The sequence below is a fragment of the Felis catus genome, chromosome X (assembly GCF_018350175.1).
Source record: "Felis catus isolate Fca126 chromosome X, F.catus_Fca126_mat1.0, whole genome shotgun sequence".
Classification (NCBI taxonomy): Eukaryota; Metazoa; Chordata; class Mammalia; order Carnivora; family Felidae; genus Felis; species Felis catus.
The window spans coordinates 15,139,071-15,156,057 of record NC_058386.1 but is presented as its reverse complement, the minus strand read 5'-3'; the positions used below and the strand labels follow the sequence as shown (position 1 = coordinate 15,156,057).

The 16,987-nt window shown below is 44.5% G+C and overlaps 1 protein-coding gene across 7 annotated transcripts in view; it reads right to left on the bottom strand.

Moving 5' to 3' along the window:
* PPEF1 (protein phosphatase with EF-hand domain 1) overlaps positions 1–16,987 on the bottom strand; it is a 109,500-nt gene that overhangs the window by 21,211 nt on the left and 71,302 nt on the right. For all 7 annotated transcript variants that reach the window (XM_006943604.5, XM_045050925.1, XM_019823623.3 and 4 more), the window contains 6 exons: positions 16,372–16,538; positions 13,229–13,265; positions 12,225–12,374; positions 8,037–8,186; positions 1,709–1,894; positions 184–326 (listed from right to left, as the gene is read on the bottom strand). In XM_006943604.5, the coding sequence (XP_006943666.2) occupies positions 184–326; positions 1,709–1,894; positions 8,037–8,186; positions 12,225–12,374; positions 13,229–13,265; positions 16,372–16,538 (833 nt within the window). The remainder of the gene's footprint in view (positions 1–183; positions 327–1,708; positions 1,895–8,036; positions 8,187–12,224; positions 12,375–13,228; positions 13,266–16,371; positions 16,539–16,987) is intronic.

Sequence of the window (16,987 nt, the reverse complement as noted above, 5' to 3'; positions counted from 1 at the left end):
TCTCTTGGCTTCAAATACGAATGCGTTCACCACCGGGTGTCTGGAACGAATTCTATTTTGTTTATGCCCACGAGTAACCAGTAAGTAGTTGCCTTCACTCCCACGGCTGCTCTTAGTCACTCTGGACTGGTCCCACTTGGTCACCAGCACCAGCGCTCAGAGTTCTCCTTAGGGCATACACACCTTTGGTAAAGAGGCCTCAAGCACGTTGTCCTAGTTACTTGGTACTGGAAGAATCGAGGGGCCATACCAGAAGACAGTTTGATGTAAGCGCCTCGATTGCTGCCTTCTTCATAATAATTAGAAGCAGAAAATATAGTAATGACCTGATAAAAGAAACAGAAGACCAGGATCACATGGAGGTGGTTCTCAAAAGGTCTCTCAATAAAGTCAGAAATAGCTCAATTCCTAAAAAGGCAAACATCAAAGTTCCGGACGCATACAAAGGATCCAAGTCTGACAGGATTTTCTGTGCTTCCACTGGAGAGGCAACAAGGCTCTCAAACGGGTGTCCCCAGGAATACCGACTTCTAGCCACTCGTCCCCGCGGTGCCTGGCCTTGCAATCCTGTGTACGATTTCAGTTCCGTATCTGACGATCCCCCTTATCGCTAGGTTTTGGAAATTCTAATGTTCCAAGCGGGGGAAGACTTTGTTTTCCTTCCCTGTGGTCTTTGAGCGTTCAAAATAAAACTTGTCTAGTGTGAGTCTTTTTCCTTTGCCTAAAGCTGCCTGATTTAGAGCGTTTAGGGCCCCCACAAAACTAGGCATGTAAGAAGGGCAGGGAAAATAGTGGCCAGAATAAGGGCCCAGGACCACCGTGTTGGGAGGGAACGGCCCCGGGGCCCTGGTGGAGGGTGGCAGGGTAGTACTTGTTGTAGCCGGTTCTGCCCTGATCGGCCTGCTACTTCAGACAGGCCGTTTTCTGTTCTCTTAGCACAAGAAGCCTCACATAATACTTGCCTCCACTATCCCACGGCATTCGTAGGAGCCCGAAAGGAACTAACAGAGGTAAGCAAAGCAAAAGTTTTGAAATAGAAAGGAATGCCCCACAAGCTGGTATTCCATTTGATTCACGGCTGTTCTCTACTAGGAAAGGGACATCCCGGGACAACTTGGGACAAGAAACCAGTTCATCGGCCCTCGCCTCTCCCAGCCTCACCACACCCGCACTGAAGGAGCACAACACGCTCCGCTCCAGCGGCTGCAGCTGAACTGGGACCAGGCGAGTGCCTTGCTGGGGCTGGCCCGCTCGGTGAGGAGAAGGGAGGCGACTCTGTGGCTCTGCCCCGCACAGGGAAGGTGCAAAAGGCCAAAGGGAGCAAACTGGATTCACTGCGGCCTTTGAGGCGCTCGGTGAGGACGAGCAGACTCTTAACCCCACTGTACTGGAAAGTTGCCTTTCGGTTAGTCAAGAACGAAGCCTTTCTGTGAGGGTCCTCAGAGCTACGGGTCAGGATTTCGATCTCTGGGATTAAGGAAGATGAGGGAAATGAGCCACTGTCTCTTAGGGTGAGGCACGGCGAGGCCCCTTCCCGCAACCTGTGTGAACCCTATAGTCTCCTGCTTCCGTCTACCAAAGCGTGGCCTTCTGTTTTTGTCCCGGGGAAGACACCTTCCCGGAGGCTTCGAGGTCAGACGCATCCTGGGAAGAAAGACTGCTCGGGGCAAGGATGTCTGTGATGACATCACCAACGGTGTTAGCTCACCTTCCCATCGTGGCAGATTTCATACCCTTCGGGCTTACACTCATGAGACCTGATGAGCATCTTCAGCTGGTATCTATTAAGAACCTTGGAGGTGATATCTGGTCCAAAATAGCAGCCCCCTCCTCGACTTGTGTTCGGGTAACAGCCTCTTTTGCCTCTGGGATCACTCCACAGAATATCGATGACCTTTGAACAACAAAGCAGGTTAGGCTGCCATTTACAAGTGAGACTCTGTCGTTCGAGACTTCGACTTCTTTGCCAGAAACATTAACCCGAGTTGTCCCAGAGTCTAACTGTTCCTCATTCCTCCTTCCAACTTGTTTCGTACTCCTCTCCTCCGTGGATCTTTTCCACGACAACTGCAAGGCCCACAGCCACCGCAATCCCTTTCTGCTTGCTCGTCCCCAACAACCAATGTACCAAGAACAAGAACCAACGCAGCAATACTTAGTAGCCATGGAGAATCGGCCCTTGTCTGTCTTTAAAAATCTCATCACGATTGTTTCACAAGTGCCGAATCTACCAATTCACGATTCTTACATGAGATGCAAGTTCTCTTAAAGAACTTTGTCGTCCTACTCCAAAGAGAAAGCAGCTCTCCACAGCGAACACACGCTAGACGGTCTTTTTTGTTTTAATGTTTATTTACTTTTGAGAGAGGAGGGGAGAGAGAGAATCCCAAGCAGGCTCCGCGCTGTCAGTGCAGGGCCCGACTCTGGGCTCAGATCCACAAACCATGAGAAGGCGACCTGAGCCGAAACCAAGAGTCGGACACTTAACCGACTGAGCTACCCAGGTGCCCCCACATTAGATATTCTTAATACGTTCAAAGAGATAATTGGGTCTCCCAGCTGTGGCTCTGGCCCTGGCTTTTGTCCTGTTGAGCAGACAGCATGAGGCAGCCTTCTTCCCCACCACAGATACAGATAAGAGTTCATCCAAGAATACTTCCCTAAATCATCTCCTTCACTTTTTGGCCCATCCATAAGAACACTCTCAGTTTTAGCAATAAATTCAGCCACCGACTGGTTTCCCCAACGTGTCCTAAATCCACAGGTATTTTATTAGCATCACATTTCCTTCTGGGGCTGAAAGAGGTAAATGCAGGCTACGTGATGCCCAAGACTGAAGATCCAAGTTTCTAAGAATATTTTTCATGGCTCTGATCTACATATAATGTTTCTTTATTTAAACTCCTATAGGAGCTTAAGCAGCAGTGAGAAAAAAAAAAAATAGCTGTGTCACTAAAGCTGTGCAGCCTTGGGAAGACTCTCTGGGTCTCGGTTTCTAGATCTCTAAAATCAGCAGTTTGGGCCAGATGACTTGTAAAGTATCTCCAAGTTCTAACACACTATGATTCTACGAGTCCATGTTTTGTGGGCATGAAGAAACCATGCATCTTAAGTTCTGCAGTTATTCAAGCAGGTCCAGGTGAGGTCTTGACGAGAGGACCAGAAATGGTTGTCCCGGTAAACTTGACTGTACACCCATTCGTAGGTTTGGTATTGAAGGGGGGCTATAAATCAGTGAGGAAAAAGACAGCGAGCTGGAGCGAAGAACGGAACCGGTAGGAGAACTCTGGAATGATGAGCACCTGGTCGGAACTTGTCGAAACCCCCCATCAGGCCAAACCAGACATGTGTGCCAAGTTTTTGACGACTGATTGAAGTGAGACTTAAAACCACCCGAAGAAGAGTCAGACCAAGATTCTCCTCTCTTCCCCTGAATGCCAACACTGAATGCCAACACTGGCACAATCCTGCCCTTCCAAATTAATACACTGGAGCCCCTTTCCCTGGCTGGTGTTTATGTCAAAACCAATACTTGCGTTGTCACATCTGGCTCTTACACCATGAATTCCTGTTTGGGGGTCCCGATTTGGCCTTTAGTGTAATGAAGGCGGGAAAAATGGAACACAAGGAACTGTGCTTGTATGAGGAAGGGATTAAGTGGTAAATTCCTACATGAGATGCAAGCCATTTCTAGCTAAAATTACCCCTGGGAAACCTCTGAAATTACCCTTAAAGCACCCTATACGTGATTTTATATATACAATCCTACACAATAATATGGATGTGTGAACATTTTATAGATGTAATAATATATAATGTGATAAATAACATTTGTGAAAATAAAATTATACATACTTTTCTCCTTTCTGCCATAGACATATAGTTAAAATGCACAGAAGTGAAACGTATGCCTAACGAACTCGGTTGAACTCGGAGAAACACTGGCCAAGGACTTAGGTCTTCGGCTGGCACCTGTGTCACCTGAGGCAAATCATCTAACCTAGCTGAACTTTAGTTGGCTCATCAATGAAACGAGAAAGACAGATCAAGAATTCATTTTTCTTTGACTCAAAGTCAAAGGGGGTATGAGCTTTATAGAACTCAAGTTCTTCAGAATCATCCCTTACCGGGCGTGGGCACTTCTTTTTTTGGTCTAGAATCCATTCACTTGACTAGGTTTACCCAGACTGTGGCTGTAACATAGACTTGATTCTAAAACTCACAAACACAAAAAGGACCCTCTGTGGGTGAAGCAGGTTCCTCAGAAGAGACCCTCTCTTTCCTTCCAGCAACATCCTCTCCTCTGAAATGCAAGGGCCTTGCGAGTGGTAAGCGCATGAAACAATAGTTATTCGCAATATCCCTTCCTGAAAATGTTCAAACCGAAAATTGGAAAAGCTTTACTGAACGACAGCTCGTATGTGACCCGGCCAACAAAAATCTCTTCGTGCCTCGGCCTTCAAACCTCCTAAATCCAAAATGAATCCAGCAAGAAATGTCCTGTGCTTGTCTGCAGCTCTCAGTTATCCAGTTCCCAAAAGCACACTTTGGGGGAGAGTTGATAGCTGTGGAAGGTATACCTAAATGCCTCTCTTCTAACACACTAATGCTACAGATTCACTATTCTTTTGCATTTTCCCCTTAGTGACGTATCTTCCTTCCAGCTTGTGAACATCTTTTAAAGGCTGCGCTCAGCCCAACCCCTCCGGCAGCACCTAAATCACTTAAGATGCCTACTCCCTGTGTACCCATTAGCCACACTGGATGAGAAACCGGAGAAGTTCGACTCCTTCTCGAGACCCGCCCCCATCATTCCGAAGCCATCTTTCCCTTCGGAAAAAGAGCTTGGGCCTTAAAGGCAGACCTGAGATCACATCCTGCTCCGTCACCCAGTGACTAGCCAGGTGACAAGCCATTTCACTCTTGCGAGCCTGCACAATGAAGCTGACTACTCCCACTACAACTCTGTCCCCCGCCTCCGGTTCTCCGGATACCCCTAACCTTTTTCTGGTTTTCTTTTTTTTTTCCATAGAACTTTTCACTTAACATCTCATATAATTTACTTGCTTTACCTACTTAACTCCTCTCCCTAGAATGTAAGCTTCACAAGGTAATACATCTTTGGTCACTGACATTCCCAAAAGCCTACGACAGTGCCTGATACATAGCGGGTGTTCAGTAAATTCTTGTTGAATGAATGACTGAAGACTCACTCAGGAAATAAATAACTGCAACTATTTTTTAAACCTCTCTGGTCTTCTTGTTGCAAGTCTGTCTTAAAGGAAGAGTGCCACATTTGTCTATAGAAGGACTTAGCTATGAGTACGTATCTCTCCCACATCTCAGTGAACATAAAACCCAAACCATAGCACTCTGCCAAGAATTATGCACTTCTGTGAGTATGGCACAAATAAAGAGCCTATGACCTTTATCATAACACAGCTCATAGATATTAAGAAATAAAGTGCGAAGTCTGGTTTTATCTGGAAATTTCAACTCTAGCTAACTGAAGTATGCACACCCACTTTGTACCAGCAACTGAAGGAAGAAAATTAAGGGTACAACTGAAATTGTTAAAATATCGGGAATGAGATTCTGGTCCATTTTCCCCTGTGTCAACTCCAGTCATGTACACGGAGTCTGTAAGATGCCTCATTCATAGAGATGGGGTGGTGGGAGGTTCAATTACAGAATAATGACCCCCCACACACACTTCTTAAAGCTCCATCCCTCTATAATTCTAACTCATCTAGGCTTCCAGAAGCCACACTTTTCCTTTTGTGCAACTCCAATCTCTTTGGCATCATCCTTTTTATTTACCACAATCCTAGAAGTGCTTGTAATAATCTTTGGTCTCTGGAATTTGGATTTCAGAATCTAAGGAGGCATCCTTTCCTACCTGCCATAGGTTGCCTCTTGTACTTAACTTGATTTTTTTTTTAATACTTTGGATGCACAAGCCATTAACGAATTCTATTTCTCTCGTACTACCCCTTCTTCCACCCCCTCTCTATCCTCCCACCTCTCTCTTCTCCTCATTATTAGAGGATATTTTGCATCAGAAATCACATTTTAGTCTACATTTTAGGAATCAAAGTATAAGAGTACAGAGTCAAGAAATAGGGGCTTCTTGGGGGGAGGCAAGTAGAAGAGAAGAAGGCTGATGGGTCCATGATACTAGGACAGAATCAGGGAAAGGGGTAGATGAGAAGAGCCCTCTTAGGGCCTCAAAGATTGTTGTACCCTGCCTCTGCAAAAGAGACCAAGTTTCATGGGATCAGATTGTGGATCTGTTCGTGAGCCCTGGGACATTGTTAAAAACAGCACAATCAGCTCAGAGCCTGGAGCCTGCTTCCGATTCTGTGTCTCCCTCCCTCTCTGCTCCTCCCCTGCTCACACTCTGTCTCTCTCTGCCTCTCAAAAATAAGTTAACATATGGGGCGCCTGGGTGGCGCAGTTGGTTAAGCGTCCGACTTCAGCCAGGTCACGATCTCACGGTCCGTGAGTTCGAGCCCCGCGTCAGGCTCTGGGCTGATGGCTCAGAGCCTGGAGCCTGTTTCCGATTCTGTGTCTCCCTCTTTCTCTGCCCCTCCCCCGTTCATGCTCTGTCTCTCTCTGTCCCAAAAATAAATAAACGTTGAAAAAAAAATTTAAAAAAAAAAAAAAAAAAAAAAATAAGTTAACATTTAAAAAAAATTAATTTTTTAAAAATGTTTATTTATTTATTTACTTTTTAACCTTTATTTATTTTTGAGACAGAGAGAGACAGAGCATGAACGGGGGAGGAACAGAGAGAGAGGGAGACACAGAATCGGAAGCAGGCTCCAGGCTCTGAGCCCTAGCCCAGAGCCCGACGCGGGGCTCGAACTCACGGACCGCGAGATCGTGACCTGGCTGAAGTCGGACGCTTAACCGACTGAGCCACCCAGGCGCCCCTAAAAAAAATGTTTATTTATTTTTAACAAACGTGGGGCTTGAACCCACGAACCGCGAGGTCATGACCTGAACTGAAGTCAGACGCTCAACTGACTGAGCCACCCAGGCGCCCCTAAACAACTCAATTTTTTAAATGAGCAAAGGATCTGAATAGATATTTCTCTAAAGAAGACATAAAGGTGGCCAATTAGCACATGAAAAGATGCTCAACATCATTAATCATTAGAAAACTGCCAAAAAAGCACAACAAATCAAAGCCACAATGAGATTCCACCTCATACCCACTAGGATGGCCACAATCAAAAAGGATAGACAATTTGTTAAGTGAGGATATGAAGAAACTGGAACCTTCATACATTGGTGATGGAGATGTAAAATGGTGTAGCCCCTTGGGAAAAGTTTGAAGTTTCTTAAAATGTTCGACTTAGAATTATCTTATGACCATACAATTCCACTCCTAGGTATATACCAAAGAGAAAGGAAAACGTATGTCCACACAAAAACATGTCTGTAATGTTTTTGGCAGCATTATTCATAATAGCCAATAAGTGGAAACAACTCAAATGTCTACCCACTGAGGAATGAATAAACAAAATGTTTATTATAGAGTATTATTTAGCAATAGAATATTATTTAGGATATTACTTAGCAATAAAAAGCAACAAAGTACCGATACATCTTACAACATGGATGAACTTCAAAACACTGGGCTGAGTAAAAAAAAAAAAAAAAAAAAAGCCAGACACAAAAGATCACCTGTTGTATCGATCTATTTCTAGAACATGTCCAGAACAGATAAATCTATAAAGACCAAAAGTAGATTAGTATGGGATTTCTTTTTCAGGGGATGAAAATGTTCTAAAATTAAATTGTGGTGACAGGTGCACAACACTGTGACTGCATCAAAACCATTGAATTAATATACTTTAAATGAGTGAATTACATCTCAATGAAACTATTAAAAGTATAGTGGCGAATTCCCAGAGAAGAGTATGACCTGCTTATGAAGGTCAGCCACTTTCCTGTGTACATATTATAAGAGACAACATCATCTATGCCGCATCTTCGTTGCTACTGTGGTGAATACTCTGATTACCTACCTGTTCCCATTCATGCTTTGTTAACTGTTCAGAATGGGATGCACTCGTTTTGACTTCCCCAGGTACAATAGTGGCGTTGAATTTCTTTTTCTTCACGTTGGTGTCAGGGTCTCCATCTAAGGGGGTTGGTGGCATCAGCACAGATTTCATCTGCAAAGCAAATTCCCTCTTTAGTCGAACCCCAGGTTTCGTGTGCTGCACGCAGAAACTTCAGTGCGAGCCGCCACTCTGTCTATATCGTTGTGCCTCGACCCAATGAGAGACACACGGTCACCTTTTCCATCTCACCTACCACTTTCATCTCGTGGAGCCACTGATCTCTGTAAAGTGGGCCTGTTACATTCGGTTGGTACATGTTTTAACTAGAGACATGGCCCTTCAGGCCCTGGTTTCCCATTCGAGTTTCTAAAGGCCCCCAGAAGCACAGATGTCAGTGCTAGACGTGTCCTGAGGTCTGATCACAGGAAATGCAAGTTGCGAAGGGAAAACTCGTCTCCCTCTGAGCCTTCACCTACACATGGGGCTAAGAGAGAATCAATAGGCTTTAAATTCAGAAATGCCTCTCGAGAGGGTGGCTGCCTTTCACGTTGTTTTTTTCCAGGAGATATGGGAGAAAATACATCTGTGTTCACAAAAGTTCTCCAAAGGGACAGAGGTTGAAAACTTTGAAAGCCGTTCAACTTCAATGCCATGTAATTCACAGTCTGACCCTGCCAGCAACTGGTTATGTTCTCTAATCCTAGCAACAAAGGTGATGCATCCTTCGGAAAATAAAATGTCTTTCTGATAGTAAAATGACTATTACAATCCCTTCTGTGTTCCCTCACTTAAGCTAAGACTATAATTTTGCACTTGTTTCTTCGTAACACCATACCTTTATGTAAAACAATTGGAAACAACACTTCTGTTAATGGTAGGCACTTTGTCTATAAACTAGGTGTATACGAAATCTTACCTTTAGTTTTTAAAAATAAAATTGAACCTTATTCTAAGATCTTGTCATATTGAGATGGCTGGAAATGCAATCTCAGCGATTATCAGTGAGTTCACAGCCTACCCTCCCATCTCTCCCCAGAAAATATCCCCGGGTCCTGAGCAGGGCAGAATACTCTGGGAGGCCGCTCTCGACTTGGGTCCATACAACTTCTGATAAGCTCACTGGGCAAGGCCACATGGTCTCTTGTACATGCGGCTTTGATGTTTTCAAGGCTACTTGGGATCAAGATACTTTGCCCCAGCTCCCCCCTAAGGTAGCACACCATCATTTTCTCCTGGGAACCCTACTAGCCATCCCTTCCTACACCCCCTGCCAGGGAGTTTAAAGAATACTAAACCAGAGTTTTATAAAGTCTTCCTTCTCTGTCCCTCTGATTGACACCCCCCAACCCACCCACCTTACAAAATGCCTTTAATGAACCCAGAAGGAGGTTGTCATCAGGTTCCCCCATCCTACCCCACTCTGTTAAAATTATACCACCGCAACAGGTATAAACAAGGAAACAGTGTCATCCCTACACTTAAAGGGTACTAAGGGATGGGCAAGTGGAGGCTGTAAACTAGACTTGAAAATCTACTTTCATCACGGTTCAATTATATTTAATACAAGTATGTGCTTCCAGTTCAACCTCACTCTAGCAGGGGTAGAAGATACATGAAGCACACAAGTCAAATGTCTATGTTTAACACCAGGCTTATGAGTAGACGGAACGATGATTCTCAAAAGAGGTGAAGTTTGAGGTTTCCTGAGAAAATTCCTGGCCCAAAAACTTCTCCCCAGCGTATGTTTTGGTGACTAAAATTCAAACCTCAGGGGCGCCTGGGTGGCTCAGTCAGTTAAACATCCAATTTTTGATTTCAGTTCAAGTCATGATCTCATGGCTGTGGGATCGAGGCCTGCATTGGGCTCTGTGCTAAGAGCCTGCTTGGGATTCTCTTTCTCCCTCTTTCTTTCTCTGCATCGCCCCCCAACACCCCACTAGCATGTGCACACGCTCTCTCTCTCTCTCTCTCTCTCTCTCTCAAGTGAATAAACTAAAAAAAAGAAAAGGAAAAAGAAAATTCAAACCTCAGTTCCAAGTATCAGGAAAGAGAGGAGAGCGTTGAAGGAGAGAGCTTTGCGTTCAGAGCTTACTCTATGCTGTTTTCTTCAACTAGGTAATTATATTTAATGCTCCTAACAATTCAATGTAGTAGGTATTTTTAGCTTCCACACACGGGTGCGGAAACTGAGGCTTAGAAAACTTTGGTGCCTTGCCCGGTCACCCAGCCAGGAAGTGATGGAAGCAGGAAATAGAGCTGGCTATGTCTGTGTGATGTCAGAGCCTCACGGAGTTTACTAGGTCAAGGTGGCTCACACCTTAGGGTCTCCACAGACATAGGAATAGGCATTTCCGGGCCATGCTCTTAATATCTCAAAAAACTCTACAGAGGGCTGACGGCTCAGACTAACTTCAGGAAAGGCAAAGTTTTCAATCTGATCGATTGGTGGTGGCTGCTTAGCGCTGTCGTCCCAGGGCGGGTGATGGCAGAGTGTTGCCTTCCTGCCATGTGCTTGCCAATATTTGACCGACAGAAACATCATGTACCCTTGCTCTTGGCTAAAATCACATCCAGTCGTTATGTTAACAGTGACTGTCTCGTGTGGATCAAAATATTTTATTGGGTCGATTATGTGCTGATATCATGAGAAAGATGCCTTAAACGTAGGGTGAAAACCTTATCGCAATTGAAGTATTTCTGAGAGTAAAGGGAGGCACTATTAATAATCACACGAGGACAATAGGGTCAAGGCTGCATCAGATTCGGGAGGAGGTATGTAAAATCACAACAGAATCAGGAAAGAGGTTACAAAGACGTTTCTATACGGTTTCGTATGAGGTCTGCCCTGCTTTCGTCTTAAATCTCTTAGGAGATATCTAACAAACAGTGATTGAGTATTTACTACAGCTTAGGGGCTGGAGCTATGTCAGTGAATTAGAGAAGCAGGGGAGGACAGTAAACAAACAGTACCCCAGCTCTTTATTCAATTCTGGTAACTGTTATGAAGGATATGTACAAGGGGCTTGAGAGCATAGACAAGGGGACCCGACCTAGTCTGGACGTCATGGAAGGCTTTCCAGAGGAGGGGTGCGTTTAAGCTGAAATTGAAAGGATGAGAATTAGCAATAATATTATCTTTCATATGTATGTAAAGGTGTGAGGGCTCCAGGAACCCGAGGTGAATTTCTGTCTGTATCAAATTAAACTCCAGCTCTAGACTCCGCTTGCCTAGATGGGTGAGAAGTTGACTCTCAGTCTTGAGGGGTAAGGGTTCAGGTTTCTCACTAAGACCATAGGATCATCTGGTTCCAGAGCTGCTTCCGGTCCTCATGCTCACGTGGCACCTCCCGTGCCCCTGGTCTGGGGGCTTCGGCCGGGCTCCGGTACAGGAGGAAGATAATTCCAGGCACTCTGCGAGGCCCAGCCAACGGGCCCTTCACTCAGTGTGGGAGCTTGACAGGCCACACATAGCCTCTTGAAGGTTCTAGACATGTTCTTGCTCTGCTTCTGTTGTACTTAATATGACTACTCGGGTTTAAAATATTCCCCTCGCCAAATACCCTGAGCCATTTGAAAGTACAAGAGAAATCGTATCAATTCAGAAATAAATTGCTGTACGATTCCATTTATATGAGGCACCCAGAATAGTCAAAATCAGAGACAGAAAGTAGAACGGTGGTCACCAGGGGCTGGGGAGAGGGGAGAATGGGGAGCTGTTGTCTAATGGGTATAGGGTTTCGGTTTGGGAAGTGGAAAAGTTCTGGAGATAGATGGTGGGGGTGTCTGCACGACAATGTGAATGTACATTATTAATGTGACTGAATTGTACACTGAAAAATGGTTACGTATACTTTACCACAACACTAATTAGAAATCTTAATTTCTAAAAATCAGGATTTGTCACTTTTAGAAACTATACGAAATGTCAACATTTCTTCATTTTCCACTTTCATCGTGAAGTTAAAATACATATTTTTTCCATATTTAGAAGTTACCCGTTTGGTTATTTCTCTTGCAATCACAGATTTTCTCAAAATTTGTACTGATCTCTGCAGAGTTACAACTACCAAAACACAAATGAATACAAAATAGTAAGTGGAAAGAGGTATAAAACTCTGAGACAAGATTTATGTAAACACTGCTTCTTACTTTGTGTCTTTCTACACGGTGGAGTAAATTCAAGTCTGTGGACTCTGATATCCCACCATGTATGACCAGGATTTCATTGTCAATGATGGTACCAATTGGGAGCCAGGTATAGACGTCCTCTAAGATTTGTAAGATTTGTTTCCCATGTATCTGTAAGTAAGAGCTTGAGTAAGTTTTGTTTTTCTGATAAGTTCAAGTTTATCACAAAATCAACAGTTATCACGCCATGCAAAGGGAGTCAACACGGAATTACTAACCCATCAGCATGCATTAATCCTGATACTTTTAGGTACTTTGATGGCTTGCTGACTCTGGAGAAGAGACCACCCCTCCCAGGGCTAGCTAATTCCCAGAAATCGGAGATGAACTGTCTTTCATACGCAGGTAGAGTGCTTTTCAACCAAATCAACCAATCCAGACCCCATGTCCCCAACCACCTCCGTTAGAGGGCTTTGGCACTCTAGGCCACTATTCCTGTGCCTTAATCACCCCACAGCCAGGCACCAGACAACTAAACACGGCTCCTATGCCCCAGAGCCTGCTGAAACTGTTCAAAGCAGCCAATCCTAAACCCTGATCCCGTCCCACAGAAACCAAAATGAAGGCTCTTGCCCACATTTTCCCCTCATTCCTTCTGCCTCCGGGCCAACCCTGGTGCTTCCCCACACGGCCCCCCTGGTGCTGGGCCTGTGTTCTAGGGAACTGTGAGTAAAAATCTTCCTTTACGACAGTCATTTCTGTATCTGCGTGTTTTCCCATATGGAGGAAAACAAATCCTAGATACCTTTAATACAACAGAATATGTTCGTATCTATGCTAAAACTTACACAAAAGTCACAATGAAAAAGCGCGGTTTAGTCCAGGAAGCACTGTATTGGCATGGAGCCTGACTAGTTTACTCGCCACTCTTCCTAAAGGCTCTTTTTTTTTTTTTTAGTTCTATGTATAAAAAGCAGAGAGGATGCAAAAAAAAAAAAAAAAAAAAAAAAGCATAGGAGTCTTACCTTATATTTACACAAAATTTCTTTTGTGAAGCCATACCTGAAAAAAACAATGGTATTTAAACGAATTAAATGTTGACAACTCCTAACTTACGGGAGTCACGCCAAAAAGGGAGCCACTGACATCTCACCATCAGAGGTATCAAGAACTCCAGAAACTAGAGTGTAGTTGAAACTATTACTTACCCAAGTCTTTGCTAGGCACGATGGGAAAGAACAAAGGCAGCCGTCCCTACTCCAAAGGAGCTTATAGTATAGTTGGCGAAAGAAGATAAATTCTCATGAAACAATTACAAGGCAACTTAAGAGATATGTTGTAGGTATAGGATGTGTAGACCCAAGTTCTCAGAGACGTGTGCTGTGGCAGCTGGGGAAACTGTGTGGGAGAATGCTTTTCATTGAGATAGAATTTCTCAGACAGCCTAAATCTTATAGTAAATGAATGAAGGCACAGGAAGGGGGGATGGGGGAAGGGACTGAACAGAGACAAAGAAAAGCCTAGAAGACAGTAAGTTGGCTCTTTGTACTCTCTCTGATAGAGTTCAGGTAATGGTATTCAAGATTTTCAAGAAACTGTCAGGAATCTTCACGGCTGAACAGCAGTCACTGTGGGAGCTTTAATGATGGAAATCTTTTTTTGATTGCTTTCGTTGCCTCAGGATTATAACATATATTCTTAAGGCCCAACACAGGGAAGTCAGCACACAGCAGACTCATTCCAGGTTTCCGTGCAAATCCTGTCACGTCAGGCTTCTACAGTGTCATGCTATGTTTTCCGAGAGGAAGTCAGTCCTCACCAAAGACGGCTGTGTTGTGAAATGCAATGGATACCTTGAAGTCTTCATTTTTCTTGCCCTCTCTGGAATACCAAATACGGTTGACTACACCATCCTTCTGGGAAGCTTTTCTTCTCTTGGATTCTGTGCCAATAAACCCTCTTGGTTTTCCTCATGCCTTTCTGGGTATTCTAAATCCTTGGCAAGTTTTTCTCTGCCTAGCCTCGAATGCTGGAGTCCCCTCCGATTCTGTCCTAGGCCCTCTTCTCCCCTCACTTTCTCTTGTGGCAATTTCATCCTTGCCTAGAGCTTCGGGTACTATCTATGAGCCACTATGGCAGGACAATGCTGTAGGCCACACTTCATTTCTGAGCCCTGGACACATACACTCAACTGCCTACTCAAAAGCACTTCTAATAACCTTAACCCAGACTGAATTGACCATTCTCTCTCATGCCAACCTTTTCCTCTTATCATGTTCCCGACATCTGTGAACAATGCCACTGTACTTCCCAATTCAAGCCTGGAACCTGGAGGTTACCCTGTATTCTCTCCTCTTTCAAGTCCTGCATATGACGTTACCAAACTTTAAATCATCCTTGCCTAGGGGCGCCTGGGTGGTGCAGTGGGTTAAGCGTCCGACTTCAGCCAGGTCACGATCTCGCGGTCCGTGAGTTCGAGCCCCGTGTCGGGCTCTGGGCTGATGGCTCAGAGCCTGGAGCCTGTTTCCGATTCTGTGTCTCCCTCTCTCTCTGCCCCTCCCCCGTTCATGCTCTGTCTCTCTTTGTCCCAAAAATAAATAAACGTTGAAAAAAATAAATAAATAAATCATCCTTGCCTAAACTCCTCTTGAATCTGTCTACTTCTTTGCATCTCTACCCCTACAGCCCTAGCCTATGTGAGAGAATCCATCATCTATCTCTTCAACTACTTCCTAAGTGGCCTCCCACGTGCAAATATTTCTTCCTGCTGCATTTTAACACACAAATTTTATGATACTCTTCTATGATTTTTTTTGCTGTCCTTAGAAAAAAGTCCAAATTCCTTTGCACGATCCAACCATCTCTTATGTCTCCAGTCCTATTAGGGACCGTCCTGTCTCTCAGTCGGTGCTCCTGCCCTCTGAAGTGCTTTCATATCGAAAAAGTCTTGTCTCAAGCTCTGCACAAATTGTCCCCTCGCTGTGGAATACCATTTCTCGTCTACCACCGTGGCCCTTTCTGAATGGCTTAATTTATCCTTCAGGTCTCAAGCTAATGCCATACTTCTATGAGAGAACCCTCTGTCACCCCTCAGACAAGTTAGGTCCCCCACTTTACAAACTCATCACATTGGAAAAACCTGTTTAACATGAGCCTTCCCCACTAGGTGGAAACTCTGTGAGGGCAGAGGCCCTGTCTCTTTCATTAACCATTATAGACACTAGATAAATATGATTGGCTAACTGAATAAATGAAGGGCTATGTGGCACGCCCAAATAAAAGTATTGAGCTACATTATATATAATGGGCCTCTGACGACAGTCTTGGATTATTTTTCGTCATAGTCTCAGCATCTGCTTCCATAAACTGAGAGTCAGAATTGAAACTCTATACTCAAGCCAGGTGCCGAAACGGCCCCAGAGACAAAACTAATCAGTTGCTGAGCTTTCATCAAGGCATCCAAAAGCCTAGGATCAAAAGCATAAGGCATATCACATGTCATGCCTTCTACTGCCCTAGATAGAGCCAACTGGTAAAGGAGGGGTGAAGGAGGAAGAAAGAAGGGAAAGGGGAACATTTATCACCTACTGTGCCTTTCAGCAAAATTTGGGAAACCATTTAACCAATCTTTATTCCTCAAACCTCCAGTGATTCAGAGAGTTGAAATGCTATGTTACAGCTGTTCTCAAATATGTTTGTGAACAACTATGCCAGAAGCAATCACCGTGTCATAAAAAATATACACATCAGTGAAAAACACAGTACTGGTTTCTGAGACAACATCTGAGGCAAGCCAAAAGAGCAGCAACAGAATGATTTCATCTAAGCCCGCTCATGGAAACTACCACACCGCCAAAGCTGGCCTAGCACATCCACCCAGGAAACCATTTGGCCTGTGATGGTAGTCACAGGAGGAAGAGAAAGAACAGTAACAGAAGGGAGAAGCGGGGACAGAACTGGAAGCAAAGATGGGAAGAGGACTTCAGAGTAATTTATAGTCACTCAGTAGAAGACTGAGGTGGTAAATAGAGGTAAGAATTGAGGTCTCCCTTGAGACTCCCCTCATCCCTACTTCTCTACACTCACCTCTCACTCTCTGCAAGGACCTAAACATGGCACGATTTTTCAGAATGGGAAACAACAGAGGAAATCTAAAGGCCTAAGTTACCTCAGATTCATCATAAAATCTTCATGGTTCCCTCTGTTCAAGTGCAGGTCATTGGGGTAGACAAGAAAACTCACAAACAGGATCATTAGGATCTCTATGGAATTTCTTCCTCGATCTACAAAATCCCCATTAAAAATATATGAGTTGCTCCCTGAGGGGAGACCATTCTGTGGAAGGAGGAGAGGGGGAAAAACAAGCAGTTAAAAGAATGTACTTTTAAAGTAAGGCTTTGTACCTAACGTCCCTGTGAATATGGAGAAAAGAGGCTGAGTTAGTCCCTCCACTGGGGAAAATCTACTACTGGGGAAACTAGCTACCTTGAGCTAGTTTCACTCTTCCAGGGCAGGCATCTCCTACAAGGGACCTTGGAAGTGACCCATTAGCTTGAGACAGGAAGATTCCAGGCGTGGGGCTGGGGGATGGTGATTGCCCTTTGTGCACACTACCTACTATGAGTTTTCTCTGAGAGGAGCTGATTTTTGTCCTATCGAAAATGGCTACTCCCCTCTCTTCCTTCTCCCTTGAAAAGAGAGAAACTTCCACCCAAGGAAGAGCACCGAACCAAGAGCCCAGTCTTTCACCGTAAGAGGCCCTATGTTTCACTCCTTATGGCCGT